Below are 14916 nucleotides of genomic sequence, written 5' to 3'. Positions count from 1 at the left end.
GACACTTTCTTTAAGAAAGCAGACAAGACTCCAGAAAAACCTGCAGCCAAGACTCCTGAGAAGACTCCAGCCAAGAACCCTTCAAAAAGTCCAGCAAAGTCACCTCAAGGAAGTCCTTCCAACTCCTCCAAGACCGTTTCAGGCTGGACATAAGGAAGAACTTCTTTACTGTCCGAGCCCCCAAGGTTTCGAATAGACTTCCGCCAGAGGTGGTTCAAGCACCTACTTGGCTTGTGCCGTGCCCTGGGCCCTCACCAGGCTGCTTTTGTTTATTTTCTCGGGGTGAGAAGTCTAAAGTTTTGTACGTGTACTATGGGACAGGGAAGGGTGGAATTGTTCGTTTTTCGAGGGCTATATATATAAATAGCATGTTAGACACGATGTGTATTAGTGCGAAGGTGTTTGTCACGGTGTGATGTTCTGAATGTCCTGGAATGGTTTCTCTTTGGTGTGGTTTGATGGTTTTTTTGCTTTCTGTACCTGATCTTTTGTGAAATAAAGTTGTTAAAAGTCAAAAAGTCAAGCACCTACTTTGAACGCCTTCAAGAGGCATCTGGATGTTAATCTTGCTGGGATCCTATGACCCCTGCTGACTTCCTGCCCCTGGGGCAGGGGGCTGGACTCGATGATCTTCCAAGGTCCCTTCCAGCCCTAATGTCTATGACTCTATGAGAGGATTCGGAACTGATCTGGCTGATTAGACTTGGAATAGGATTTTTTTTCCACAAAACAGAAAGAAAGAAAGAAAGAAAGAAAGAAAGAAAGAAAGAAAGAAAGAAAGAAAGAAAGACCCTTTCCCACTGCAAGAGGACTTTTTCTTTGTTAGCTCATTCACTACAGCTGGGACTTGAACTTGGATCTTCTATGTGGTAGGCAGGAACACTGCCACACAGCCACGAAAGAAAGAAAGAAAGAAAGAAAGAAAGAAAGAAAGAATTCACTTCACGAATTTGAAAGAGCTGTAGACAAATTTATTTTACAGCTTCTGTGAGCAACAGCCTCACCCCACACAGTAATTTTCAGCCACTTGTCAGATCTCCAGGAGCAGCTCCCACTGGATTTGCTATAGCCAAGTCCCCACCTCTAGCAGTAAGGATGAAGTACGAGAGGAGCAGACTGTTTCAACGTATTTTAATGTTCCATAGCAGGTGGAGCTTAGAACTGGATAACCTGGCCCTTTCTCTTCTTGTCTCCTCCCAGTTCAAAGTGTTTGCATCTCTTAATGGCCGAAAGAAAGAAAGAACAGACTCTACATTTTATTCTCAATAAAAATTTAGATCCTTGATGGATACAGCATCACTCTGATTCTGTGACCAATGGCCTTGGCTGGAAGGTTGGAGCGGAACTTGGCACGAACCATGCCACTGTTTCCATGGGCGCAGGTCACCTTCCCCCAGATGACTCGTGTTCTGTTGGGCTTGCCACCAGGAGTTACGGTGTTGTTTTTAGCTTTGTACACATACGCGCATCTCTTGCCCAAGTAGAATTCAGTCTCTTGGCGAGCGTAAACGCCTTCAATTTTCAGAAGGGCTGTGTGCTCCCTCTGGTTTCGAAGGCCTCGCTTATAGCCAGCAAAAATGGCCTTGGACCACAGTCTCCCGGACATGGCAGCGCGGCGCTGGTCTCGGCGGCCCTCCCCTGCACCAAGTCAGTTAAGACTCTTTGAGAGTGCCTTGGGTTTTCCACAGGGTGTGAATGAAGGGGGAGCTCGGGAGACCGGAGCGAGCCCCCGCCCCCTCCCCCTCCTAAGAGACTAGAGCCCCCTTGCAAGATTTGAAAATCACTTGTTAAGCAATGAGCCGGTTTAATTTTGTTTGCAATCTCCTCCCCGCCCCGAATCAAAGTGTCACTGGCCCCCGGGTTTTACACCGGCAGCCTCACACACGATCGTGCACATGGCGCACTGTTACCATTACAGCTGGCGCACGAGTTGGAAGGGCGCTCCGCAGCGCGCAGGATCCGGCCCGCACACCTGGCCGCCCCGGGAGGGGCCGGGAAGGGGCCGGCTGCGGCAGAGAACGCGGCGCAGCCAATGGCGGCGGCGCGGCGCGGCGGAGCAGCCAATGGGAGCGGGGAGCGCGGCGGCGCCGCCTGCCGGCCAGGGGGCGGGGCGGGGCTCCTCCCCGCGGGCCAGGCGCAGGCGGGCGCGGCCGGTGCGGCTCAGTGGCGGGCAGCAGCGCGGGGCTGCGGGAGCCGTGTCCCGGCCGGATGCCGCCGCAGCAGGAGGGCGAGGCGGGCTACATCAGCAAGCCGGTGCCGGGCGGCTGCGACGTGCCGCCCGTGCCGCCGCGCCGTGTCCGCAGCAGCAGCAGCCGGGCGGCGGGGCTGGGCGGCCGCTGCCGCGCCGGGGCTGGAGCCGGGGCCGGGGCTGGAGCCGAGCCGCGGCGCTGCATCAAGTGCGTGCTGGTGGGGGACGGCGCCGTTGGCAAGACCAGCCTGGTGGTGAGCTATACCACGAACGGCTACCCCACCGAGTACGTGCCCACCGCCTTCGACAACTTCTCCGGTAAGGGCAGCGCCTCCCCCAGCCGGACCCGACGTGCCCGAAGGGGTGGGTGAGCGGGGGGTCTGGGGAAGAGAGGCAGGGAGGGGAGCTGCCTGCGGGTAGGAGCAGGGAGAGAGGGCAGCCGCTGCTGCCACTAGAGCCCCAGCACGCTCCCCTCCCCTCCCCTCCCCCAGGGAGGTTTGCAGCCCCCAGCTAGACATGAAATGCCCGTAGGGGGCGGAAGAAGGGGGGTCTGGGGAAGAGCGGCGGGGAGGGGAGCTGCCCAGGGGCAGGGGCAGGGAGAGAGGGCAACCGCTGCTGTTAGCTGTAGCCGCAGCCCTAGCCCGCTCCTCTTCTCCAGGAAGCTGCATGGGTTTCCCAGCCCAGCAGCTCCCAGCTAGACACTAAATGCCCTTAGTGGGTGGAAGAAGGGGGATCTGGGAAAGAGGCAGGGAGGAGAGCGGCTGTGGGGTAGAGCTATGTAAAGAAGGCAACCTCTGCTGCCAGCTAGCACCAGCCTTTAGCTGGGTGGGTGAAGGAGGATCTGCCCCCCTCCCCCCCATAGGCAGGGCAGACGGCTGCTGTGGGGTAGGGCAGGGAGAGAGGGCAGACGCTGCTGCCAGCTGTAGCACCGGTCCCAACCCACTCCCCTTCCCCTGAGCGCTGCATAGATTTCTCACCCCAACACCCCGGCTAGACATGAAATGCTTGTCGGGAGGTGGAAGAAGGGGGATCTGGAGAAGGGAGGCAGGGCAGAGAGCTGCCATGGGGTAGAGTTAGGTGGAGAGGGCAACCACTGCTGCCAGCTGTAACTCTAACTCATAGGTGGGTGGATGAAGGGGGATCTGCCCCCCCCTCCCAGGCAGGGAGGGGAGCTGCTGTTTGGTAGGGGCAAGGAGAGAGGGCAGCCACTGCTGCCACTGTAGCCTCAGTCCTAGCCCACTCCCCTCCTTCAGGAAGTTGCATGGGTTTCCCACCCCAGCGGTCCCCAGGTAGACATGAAATGTCCTTAGGTGGGTAGGAGGGGAACTGCCCACCCTGCAAGGCAAGGAAGAGAGCTGCAATGTCTGGGGTAGAGACAGGGAGAGAGAGCCAACACTGCTGTCAGCTGTAGCCCTAGTCCTAGCTCCTCTGCCCCCCACCCTTCCAGGAAGCTGCATGGGTTTGCTGCTCCAGTTGCCCCCAGCTAAACATGGGGCAGAGGGGGATCTCTCCACCCTCCTTCCGCCAGAGGCACTGAGGAGAGCTGCCACGGGGCAGAGGCAGGTAGAGAGGGCCAGTGTAGCTCCAGTTCTAGCCCAGGTTGTTAGCACCTAGAGCAGCAGTGGGGCAGGGAGGGCAAACATCACTGGCAGCCGTAGCTGCAGCCCTTAGGTGGGCAAAAGAACGTGGATAAGAACTGCCATTGACTGGGCAGACCATAGGTCCACCTTGCCAGTCTCCTGTGGCACACAGGGGCAGCGAATGGATGCTGGAAGGGAGGGTGAAGGAAGAGGGAGCTTCCCCTGCCCAGGCAGGGAGCAGAACTGCAGTGGGCAGAGAGGGCAAACACCACTGCCAGCCATAGCCCCCCAACCCTAAGTTGTTATCCCCTAGAGCAGTGGTTTTCTCACTCCAGACTTGAACCTCCTCAGAAAAACATGAGGTCTGAGCTTTCACTTTTTCTGTTGACTGGGAACACAACAACAATACATTGGTGTCTCCCCCCCCACCCCACCCCCCATAAAAAAAAAAAAAAGTCAGACAGCATCAGGCCAGAATGTTTTGAACCCTGTGGATTCCTGTTGGAAAGTCCTGGGTTTATTTTGGGGCTGGCACACCTAACCATGCTAACGCAACCTGTGGTCCCCTGAAAAGGCTCTCTCAGTGGGGCCGTGGCTTCCCCAGTTGCAAATCCCTGATGTAGTGGGATGTGCTCTTCTGACTTCGTGCTGGGGCAGCGTGCTCTACTTGTGCTTCCCAATCACACTCGGGCAGTGCTCAGGTTAGGGCTGCTCTTCGGGTTTATTGGGCTTGGAAATGTTCACAGACAGTCATTCTGTCCTCTTTGGGTTGGCTTGAGAAAGGGAGAAGCCCAGTCCCTGTCCCCTGCCTTTCATTAGCTGGGGATCTGTGCTGATGAGGCGGCTGCAAAGATGCATGGGTCTCTTGAAACTGCAGCCTGCCTTGTGAATTGCTTTAATTGCACATCCTTGTCATTCTGGAAGTTTTAATAAGACTGTTGGGCAACATAAGGCTGTTAAATGTGAAACTGCTTTCTAGCCTCTCTTCCATCCCACTGTGTTGGGATCTGAGCTTTGTAGCATGAATCTGCAGCATCAGTACTCAGTTTTCTAGTATTTCTAAAGCTGATCCAGTCAGTGCCTTGGTACTTGGTATTAAGAACTGGAGCTCTGTAATAATTTCAGCTACTCAAAGATCAGTGTGAGGGTATGATGTTTCTGCAGTTTGGTAAAGTGATACTGCAAAGCCTGGTGTCAAGCTAACAAGTGGAATCCACATTATGGCTAAAAGTGTTTTGCATTTGAACAGTGGGAAATAATGAGGATGATTTCTTGTTTAAAAAAATATCCAACTGGCAGTCAGGGATTGCACATAGCTATGTGTCAAGCTAGCTCTTTAAGGGTAAATTCTGTAGTCAAAACTTTCAGTAGTGGAAGGAGAGGCGCTTCCCAAGGGAAAACATAAATATTTGCATTGTCTTCTCTGTGATTTAAAACTAGGAGAGATTTTTTTTTTTATTGGGCAGCTTTGTAAATACAAACGTGACAAGAAAATAAATCCTTTGTAGCAAGAGAAGGAACAGAAGAATCTTTTGGATCACGCTCGTGAAGCGTTCTTTCTTTCTTTCTTTCTTTCTTTCTGGTTTTTTTTGTTTGTTTTTTAATGCCATCAAAGAGTTTTAGTTCAGTGATTTGCTACCTCATCAGTTGCAGTGAATGATTTGGAAAGCCCTGGAGGGTTTGTGTGTGCCCAAGTGTTAGTGACAGATTTGGTTCCAGCTCTTCAAGTCATTAAATTTAAATTTAATTGAAGGGAAAACAAGAAATGTTGAGTGAAGGCTTATTTCTCTCTTTCTCTCTCTCTCTCTTTTTTAATAATGAAAAATGTGTGAAGTGGGACTCATTATACTTTTTCTCCCCCCTCCCATCCCTTATTTCTCTATGAAGCTGTTGTGTCTGTCGATGGCAAACCAGTGAGACTTCAGCTCTGTGACACAGCTGGTCAGGTCAGTGAAACTACTTATTTCATTTAAGTGACAGGGGGAAGGGAGAAGTTGTCACATCAAGTAGTCCTTCTAATGACTTCACGGATTTAAAAGGATTCCCAGTGTTTGATCGTCTTATTAAATTGCTGTCACACTAAGTAATTCTTATCCCAGTGCAGTGCATAGGTTCTGCAGCAGGGTTTAGTGAGCATACACTGTGCTTGGCAAATGGATGTTGCCATAGTTGGCTCAGATTGCCAGCTAACCTTCCCAGAGAGCTTGACTTCTCAAGTAACTGATTTCAAGATTAGCGCTTTCTCCACATTTTCTGTTAGGAGTTTTTGCCAGTGACTTAAACCTATGGGCAGTTGCAGAATAAAAAGTGCTGATATTTCAGATTTATTTACTTTATTTTTTAGTGCTTACAGCAGCTGATGTACAGTTATAGACAACTAGTTTTGAGGGGGCAAGAGTTAATAAAGCACTAGCTGCTGAATATTGCCTTGATGAGTAGTTTTGCACCATGACTAAATTTGCCCATGTCTGCCGATACATGAGCTGCTATTCCAGACTCGGGGTTTCCTTTAATGCAATCCCTTACTGTTTGAGGAGAGCTAATGCTTTCCCAGGCTTCCAGCTGTCCTTGTCCATGATGGGTTACAGAAACTCATGTTTTTATACTGTATAAGCATTTGGACTGTGTATCCATTCATGCAGTGCGATGCTTCTGAAAGAGCCCAAGCACGCCCAGAAGCAGTGCTAAAAAAGTAGGCAAAATGCATTAACCTGACTAGGAGTGTCAGAACTGGGTATTATAACTAAGTGATGAATCCAGGGAACTAAATTCCATTCTTTGCAATGCCAGCACTTAATTTTGCCCATGCTTCTTGCAAGTCTCTTACCCCCGAATAAAAGATGATGAAGCAGCCTGCTTTGGGTAATAGTATGATGGGGGTGGGGGGAGGGGGAGGAGGTCAGTAGGGATGCCCCTAATTTAATATACTGATGAGTCAAGGGTGGTTTAGAAACGCACTGTCAGCTTCAGCCAAGAGGCTAATTCACGCTCTACTTCTGACAGATATAACTGTAACCATATCCTTGGTGATGGGGCCCCATGGAATGGTTTCAGGAAGACTCAAGTCCGTTTTTGCTTTGACTGCTGCTACTAGTTGAAGAGAGTAGGAACCCCTTAATGAAATGCCCATGCTTGTTCAGTTACTGCTTTTAACACAAATGGGTTGTGAGAAAGTAAGCAAAATGAGAAAAATTCTTGAGCTTTGTAGAAATCAAGTTCTCATTTCAGCTGTCAAAGCCCTTAAATCAAGTCATGCAAAATTTCATTGCAGGAGCAGGCAGTTACATGGATGGATGTCTCATCTTAACTGTCCTTTGCACTCTGTAGTCCAGTACACCTCAATAAATATATGGTTTGTTTAAGCCAAGTGGTGAAAATCCCACATTGCTGCCTTGCTTCCTGAGAGGCTTAATCTGAGAATCAAGAGAGCTAATGAAGCTTGCTTGCTTGCCTCTTGTTTTATAAATTGTTGCCTCCCTCTGCATTGCTGCTGCAAGAAATTTATTCAAGTGGAAAGAGACTTCTGAGACTTTCAGGGGGGGTTAAACAACAACATATCTGAGCCTCTTCAGAAGCTTTCAAGGGAAATCTCAAATCTTGACAAATGAACACGTAAGGTGCAATTCAGCAATAAAACGTTGGTCCTGGAGAGACATTCTAGACCGTATTTGCTCTTTGCACTTCTTAAATTAAGACCCTTTGAGAACACAATGAATTTTAATTAAAATGTCACCATAGTTGAGCCAAATCCTACCTGTTTATGCTGCTTGTGTTACTGTGCTTTTATCCTGCTGTCGGCATAAACTCAGGCGCTGCATGCTTAACCCTTGCCTCATTTTACATTCTTTGCTCCCAGGTCTTTGAGCTGCTGTGATGATCAAGAACATCATAAAGGCGAATTCTTTTGTTAGTTTTAGGTGCTTATCTTTCTCATTACAGTTGTTCCTTGAAGCTTTAAAAATAGGGCCTGGCTTTGTTGAAGTTTTGTTTAAAATAACATAACATTGGAGGCTTGGAAGTGCTTGATGTAGAGAAGTAAAGGAGTACTGCCATCAGATGAACACAGAATAGCAGGGAAATTATTCTAATCTCCTGTAGAATGCTGTTAAACATTCATTTACTTAAACTGCATACAAATGCATGCAGCCATCTTTTCTCCTATGCTATTGCCCATCTTTCAACTTATGAGTGCCAACCTGGGCAGCATTGACATGTTAGGCCTGTTTTAATCCAAATTGATCAGAGACATATTCTCAGTTAAGAGTGAATGTATAATTTTTTTCCTCTCGGCTATCCCTGTTTCTCCTGTGTCTTCGTTTTAAGTGCTGCAGCCTGCATTCTGTGGTTCAGATCTTCTCCTGAGATAGGACAGCAAGGCATATAGGCAAATGCTGAAGTCATGCTCAGAGCACTGAAAAGAAAGAACGGTGGTAGTCAGAAAATCTTAACTGCACTAAAAAGGTACTGCTTAATCCTGAGCACGTGGGAGTGAATAATAAAGTTTCCAGTGACTTCAGTGTTGCAGGCTGAAGTCCAAACTTGTCCTCCTTGTGGCTTCCACTATTAAAACTTCATGTTCCGTTGTACACAAATTATGTTTGTGCCTATATAAAGTCAAGAGCTAAACCTGACCCTTTCCTTATTTATTCGGTGTTTCAAATTTCTGTAGTGAGAAGTTGCTAGGATTAGGTCAGGGTGGTGGTTCCATTAAACTTTTAATGCTATTTTGATTCAGCCTTAATGTTGCTTTGCTTTGTGCAGGATGAATTTGACAAGCTTAGACCCCTGTGCTACACCAACACGGACATCTTCTTGCTGTGCTTCAGCGTTGTGAGTCCTTCTTCCTTCCAGAATGTGAGCGAAAAGTGGGTTCCTGAAATTCGATGCCACTGTCCCAAAGCTCCCATCATTCTGGTTGGGACACAGTCAGACCTCCGAGAGGATGTCAAAGTTCTCATTGAACTGGACAAATGCAAAGAAAAGCCTGTGGCAGAGGAGGCTGCAAAGCTTTGTGCTGAGGAGATAAAAGCAGCATCTTATATCGAATGCTCAGCTTTGACTCAGAAAAATCTGAAAGAAGTCTTCGACGCAGCCATTGTCGCTGGCATTCAGTACGCAGATACCCAGCAACAACCAAAGAAATCAAAGTGCAGGACTCCAGACAAAATGAAAAACCTCTCCAAATCCTGGTGGAAAAAATACTGTTGTTTCGTATAGTAATTTTAAGGACCTGGTGAAATCACACAGAAGCTATATTAGCTGAAGTCTCATTCCATATTGTCCACTTGTATAACATAGGTACATAAAAGTATGTATATGTTGCTGTTGGAGATCTCAGTTGTCCTTTTGAGGTGGATGGCAGAATGCTTAGGTAGATGTTGCCATTAATGAGGTTAAGGATATTTAGCCCTCACCTCTCTGATGTCTGAGTTTCCAGGGTAATTTCTCATCAAGGAACAAATGCTCTACATATTTGTGAAGTTACAAGCTGTACAAAGAATTTGACTTTTTGTATTATAATGCATACAAAAGAGGGAGGAGCAACAGAGGCCTTTGCTGATAGGGCTGCTTAGAAGAAACAAGGGAATATAGAAACACAGCTCTATAGATAGACACTTTTTTTAAATAACACTGTGCCTCCTTACTGACATTTTAGCTTTAAAAACCTGCTCCTTCTCTTTCCCCTACCCCATCTCTTCCTGCTCCAACCATATTTAGATTAATGTAAACGTTGGATAAGAGATGGACTACTCAAATGCTATTGTTTCAAAGGTTGTGCATATACCTCTAGTACATTGTTAGGAAGTCTAATATGTTTAGCAGTTGACATAATTTTATCTTTATTGGCAGTCTCCTAATTTGGAAATTCTTTATTTCTGTGCCCTCCTCCCCCTCTGCCTCCCTCCATTTGTAAAGTAGATTCCTGATAAACACAAAAAATGGGATAGTAGCAGGTTCCTTTGTATTTATACAGACACTATGATAGTTCATTTATATTAATTGAAAGGAATGCAAATTAGTCTTAAAAAGGATGCAATGAATCTCCATACAGTACCACATAATGTATCTGTTTCAAGGCTGGAAACATGAATTTTGGAATATCCCTCTTTTCCTTGCTGCCAGTTAAATGAAAAGGCAGTTTAATGGTACAACAAACTGGATGCTGGGAAATAGATACTGCTTTGCCCTGATTATGGTGCTGTTCTGAACAAGTGAATGTTTTGTTTCTGTTCAAAGAAAGCAGTTTTTAGAGGCTTGATCTGGTCTGAGACTGCATTCTTAAAATTGGTAGCACCAGCCGGAGAGATTTTACTGATGACTCTTTCCTGGATAACTGCAACAGATTAAAGGGAAGTGTGTCCAGAAGGATGATTTGCCTATTACAGCATCAAATGTGTGACACACAAATCTGCTGAATTCCAGTCTGCTTAGTCTGAGGATCTGTGGATTAATTCATTTTTTTGCACAATTCAGTATTTAACTCTTAGGCTGGTTTCTAAAAAGGGAATTGGGAGACCTTTCGTTTGAATTGTCTGATTTCTTTACAGCCTTAAGGTGCTTTTTTTTTTTTTTCACTTCAATACTCAACGAGCCGCTCAGGATCGAGCTTCATTTTTCCTTTTGGGAGTAGCATTAACGTGAACTCATTTTTATCATTTTCAATTAAATTGGAATTTTAAAACAAGTTCTTATTCATCATAACAAAATGAATGCATGCTTTAAGAAACATTGTGGAAGCCATTTGAATTGATAAAGTTGGCTGCAATTAACCTCCTGGCCTACTTAAAGAAAATCACGTTATGTAAATACATTCTGGGATATATTGGCTTAAGTGCCATGATATATATATATACACACACACACACACACACACGTTTTTTTCTTTGGTGAGGCAAAATGAGTGCAGAGCACATAGTGTTCCACAGCTGAAAACTTAGTTCAAAATGAAGTGGATACCTTTACTGAAGTACATGGAGCCTTGTTCAATAAAAATACGTTGGCTTCTTCACTGTAGCAGCTTGGAAAATCAGTCTCCATAGCACAGAAACTGGATGCATTTAACTTGGTTGCATCTGGTCCATAATGGCTAAATTTCACAACCAGTGAACATAACAGTTGAGCCTTTAGATTCCACAGTCTAATGCTATGACATTATCTCAAATATATGCAGTCAAACTGGCCATTTGAAAAGGACATAGCCAGGTTTTTCATGTGTGTGTCCTTTTCTGTGAAATGGACACAACTGATTTTAAAACCTGGATTTGGAGAGGTGGGGGAAGTTGAAAGTGAAAAGCACCCATTGCACAAATAACTGAATTTGTTTCATATGATCATGATGCTTTGTATCCTGCCATACCGGAAGCAGTAGGTTGTATTTTATAAGCAGCCTGTTTCATAGTTGGGAATAGCATTACCTTTAAATGTACCCAGCTGTGATTGTTCCTGAAAAATGTGACTTGTTATAGCCCTTTACTAGGTGTATGTGAACTAAGGTCTAATAACTTTATGAATACTGCTCTACATGGGGCTACACAAGGTCTAGATTTAGAAATGTTACTTGTAAAATACTGATGATTTTAAAAGCTCAAGGGAGGGAAGATGTCTCCGTGTAGTCTATAATCTGAGGTGCCTTACGAAATTGTCTTCTGTTTCCTAAATGTAGGCTCTATTGCAACAAAAAAAAAAAGGAAAGGAAACCATTTCATGCAAGAATGATATAAATTAAGTATTTGGAAATAAATTCTGATATGTGTATTTGTCTGCCCATGGGATCAACCATTTTATACTGGACACCTCTGCCTTTCACAGCTTTGTCTTATGTAACACCCAGTCAGTCCTGGGCTCCATAACATAGCCTGAGGGGGACACTTCATAGATTTAATGTCAAGTACTTGAGCGGTGGTTAGCAAATAATAACCTGGCTTACTTTCTTTTTAATGTATTGAGTCAGAGATGAGGCTGAACAAGAACTCTGGTTCTCTACCCTCTTCCTCCTTGGAGCACTGTGCATGTTAGATGTTAGTTACCATTCTTGGTTTCCCTCAGGGCAGATTTGTGCCATATCTGCAATGCTCCCAAGTCTACCATGGAGAAACAAGCCCCACTTCCTGCTGCTGTCCAGGTGCAGCACAGTGAAAAAAATGTTGCGTTGTTACTGTTAGAACAGCGTTGGGTACACATAGTGCCACTCCCAGGAGCACACCGAAGACTGAACTCCTGAGGGTGTGATTCTGAGGGCATGAGCCAAAAAACCAGCGGGTGCTGAGTGGGAGCAAGTGGGCAGGCCTTGCTTCTCAGCAGCAGTCTCAGGACTGCTGTGGAGGTGATATAGACATGGCCCGTTGGGGCCCTAAACTGGAACACTAAGTCCTGGTGGATCTGTATTTTTAAACTTGATCCCATTCCTACAGCTCAGGGTTTTCCCCAGCGTGAAATCTGATCCTTTGCAAATAGAGCAAAGGCCAGATTGACTTCCTCGTTTCACTTTGCACGTGGTGATCAGGTACACTGCTACTAGCTCTCCTTCGTTAACAATGATACCTATCATTTACAGTGTTCTTCATCTTCAAAGCTCTTTACAGATATTAACTAATAGTTGCACGATCTTGCACGTGATCAAATAAGTACGATCTCTTCTGTTTCTACACTGCTTAGTTGGCAGAGAGATGAAGTTATTTGGCGTAAGAATGTGCTCTTTTACTGTTGTATATTGTGCAAGGATCCTGCATCAGGGAGTAAAATCCCAGTGCTTGGCCCTGTACTGGTGTACAATAAAAATCGAGTGTTCACCCTAAGCTGCTTGCAGTCTGAGTCAAGTGGAAGGGAAAATGAGTGGACATATTGAACAAAAGGAAAAAGCCCATGGTAAGCCAGATACATGTGCAACTTTGCAGTTAGCCTCATGTGCTACAGAAGTGAAAAGCTCTAGGGTGGGATTTGAGGACATGCTGAGCCTTGCTTTAACTCTGTTTTAGTTCCCAGTAGGCACATCTATACATGCATTTATGTTACATTAAATTTACTGCGTAGTAAGTGGAAATAGGCCAGCATCTACATGTGCAGGCATTAAAGCGCATTAACGCTGTGTGTGGTCTGACTTGAGACTAAAGTTAGTCCCAAGGTCAGTCACATGCACAGTGTTACTGTGCAGTAAGTAATCGGGCATAAATTTGATACCTGCATGATGCATGACCATATGCTGGCTCAGCAATTTTAAAGAAAATCTCCTTCCTGGCTCTGAACTAGTTCTGGTCAGACATGATCTGACCACTTTCAGCTACTGTCATGTCTTTACTGTGGGACAATTACTATGCTATAAGATAGTGTCTCATTCAGCTTATACACATGGTTTGTCTTGCACACTAAAAACCCTTTTCTCCAAGTGAATGAAAACTTTGGCAGCCCCTTGTCCCTGAGAAGTACCTGATCCAACAGGAAGCTCCCTTGGGTTCAGTGGTGCTGTAAGCTGCTATTCAACTGAAGTGAGGGTATTGCTGCCCAATTTTGAAGCTAGGTGCATTTGGCAAAGTAGGTTGTTACCTATGAAAGCTCATGCCTGTGACCTAGTTAGTCTCTAAGGTACCAGCCTGATTCCAAGGATAGAAGGCTTCTCCTTTTTAGTTATTCTTCCAAGTGTGCACTTAGTCAGAAAGCAGCTCTGAGACTTTTTTCCCCTCTTTTTCTCCTGCTACCCTCTCCTAGAGAGTTTTTAATAATGTTATTTTAAACCATCTATCTGTGGACAGCATGGAGTAGACCCAGCGTATTAATCTTCTATCTGCCCCGTGCCCAACTTGATTCCCCTATTTAAATAAAAATTTATAATACTAACTTTCTTCCTTTCCTGTTCCTTTTAGGATTATGATGCAAATGAAAAATGCTAAAAGGCTTGTTTACCTCAGCAAGCTGCACAGTAAAAATACAGGGGGGTTGTCTGAACTGTCAGCAGTATTCCTTTCTAGCAAATACCTGCTGCTTAATTGCATGTGCCACTGCCTGGGCCTTTGAGGAACGGGTTTCACTTAGCTTACACACATAATCAGAAACATACAAGTCTTTGAAATAAGATCAGGCCTTGTCTGTGCTGCTTCGAGTAGAGGATGCTATGCTGTAATGTTGACTCATGGGAGAGGAAACCACTGTGCTATTTGCATGTTAGTTTTCAGGGGGGGGAAAGTCCACCTTATCCAAATACTAAGAATCTAAGTATTTATCTTCAAAGGGTTTTGCAAATGTAAATGTTATTTGGATAAAAACAACTAGAGAGTCTCTAGCCAGTTTCCTGCTTTATGTTGCTGTTCTGGAAATGCTGCTGTCTTACATACCCAAACATCCGGAGAGTGCTGTGTGGATTAAATGGGTCTGACCATCCTTTGCACCATGGTAACTTTGTACACAAGCTTGCTGTTGTGATCAAAAGGCCCGTTCAGATGTCTTGCCTGAAACACTGGGTGAGGTGGCAGCTGAGATTGATAAGAATACATTGAGGTCAGTCCATTGTAAACAAGGTTTTCCAGGAACACTTAAGATCTGTGCTGTGTTGTGATGGATGGAAATTCTCAAGAGGGAACTTTTTTTCTTTGACAGGCTGTGGCACCCTGGGGTGCCTTGCAATCCCTTAAGGTGCTCTGTAATATGTGCATTGTTAGGTGTTCAAACACCTACATGATTCACAAGATAAACCCAGAGAATTTTAATAGGAATCCAGGGTGTTCAAAGCATTCTGATCTGTTGTGGTCTTTCTGAGGTCCTTGCAACACAAGTGCTTTTTTATTTTTCCAGTTAGAAAATGAGTGAAAGCTAAAAGCTGGCGTTCTCCCAGGAGTGCCTTGAGTCTAAAAAGTTTGAGAATCAATGACCTAAGTGCTTTAAAAGAAGATATAAATTGTCATTCTGAGGAAGAAAATATATTTTTAACCTATTTTTTTCAGTTTACTTAGTGCATTGGATAGCACCCTGCATTTGGTGCAAAGCCCATTGCAGGCATTGGCCCTGAGAACACTGGCAGCCATTGGGAACATTGGCACTGGTTTCAATGGACTTTGAGTGCAGCCGCTAGTCACAGTGAGGTCTTGTTTTACCCTGCAGACACTTTTAAATTTGAGAAGTTCTATTTAAGTACATTGGAGAACTCATGCATAAATGGTG

General features: G+C 45.6%; 2 protein-coding genes across 2 annotated transcripts; one reads left to right on the top strand and one right to left on the bottom strand.

The window, feature by feature from the left end:
• Nucleotides 1–1114: 1114 nt before the first annotated feature.
• On the bottom strand, nucleotides 1115–1647 carry LOC132244454 (large ribosomal subunit protein eL33-like). Its single transcript, XM_059715381.1, has one exon. It carries the CDS (start codon nucleotides 1604–1606, stop codon nucleotides 1274–1276), a length of 333 nt encoding a protein of 110 aa, XP_059571364.1. The 5' UTR covers nucleotides 1607–1647; the 3' UTR covers nucleotides 1115–1273.
• Nucleotides 1648–2155: 508 nt separating this feature from the next.
• Nucleotides 2156–12563, top strand: RHOU (ras homolog family member U). Its single transcript, XM_014596717.3, has 3 exons — nucleotides 2156–2506; nucleotides 5656–5714; nucleotides 8530–12563. Exons 1-3 carry the CDS (start codon nucleotides 2209–2211, stop codon nucleotides 8983–8985), a joined length of 813 nt encoding a protein of 270 aa, XP_014452203.2. The 5' UTR covers nucleotides 2156–2208; the 3' UTR covers nucleotides 8986–12563.
• The last annotated feature ends 2353 nt before the right edge of the window (nucleotides 12564–14916 follow it).

This window comes from Alligator mississippiensis, chromosome 1, assembly GCF_030867095.1.
Source record: "Alligator mississippiensis isolate rAllMis1 chromosome 1, rAllMis1, whole genome shotgun sequence".
Lineage (NCBI taxonomy): Eukaryota > Metazoa > Chordata > Crocodylia > Alligatoridae > Alligator > Alligator mississippiensis.
This window is presented reverse-complemented; position numbering and strand designations above follow the sequence as displayed.

What these genes read in the sequence shown, in the direction of transcription:
- LOC132244454 (XM_059715381.1), bottom strand. Translation starts at nt 1,606, where the DNA reads ATGTCCGGGAGACTGTGGTCCAAGGCCATTTTTGCTGGCTATAAGCGA.
- RHOU (XM_014596717.3), top strand. Translation starts at nt 2,209, where the DNA reads ATGCCGCCGCAGCAGGAGGGCGAGGCGGGCTACATCAGCAAGCCGGTG. An exon ending in CGCCTTCGACAACTTCTCCG is followed by an intron (nt 2,507 to 5,655) that starts GTAAGGGCAGCG and finishes TTCTCTATGAAG; the next exon opens with CTGTTGTGTCTGTCGATGGC. An exon ending in TCTGTGACACAGCTGGTCAG is followed by an intron (nt 5,715 to 8,529) that starts GTCAGTGAAACT and finishes TGCTTTGTGCAG; the next exon opens with GATGAATTTGACAAGCTTAG.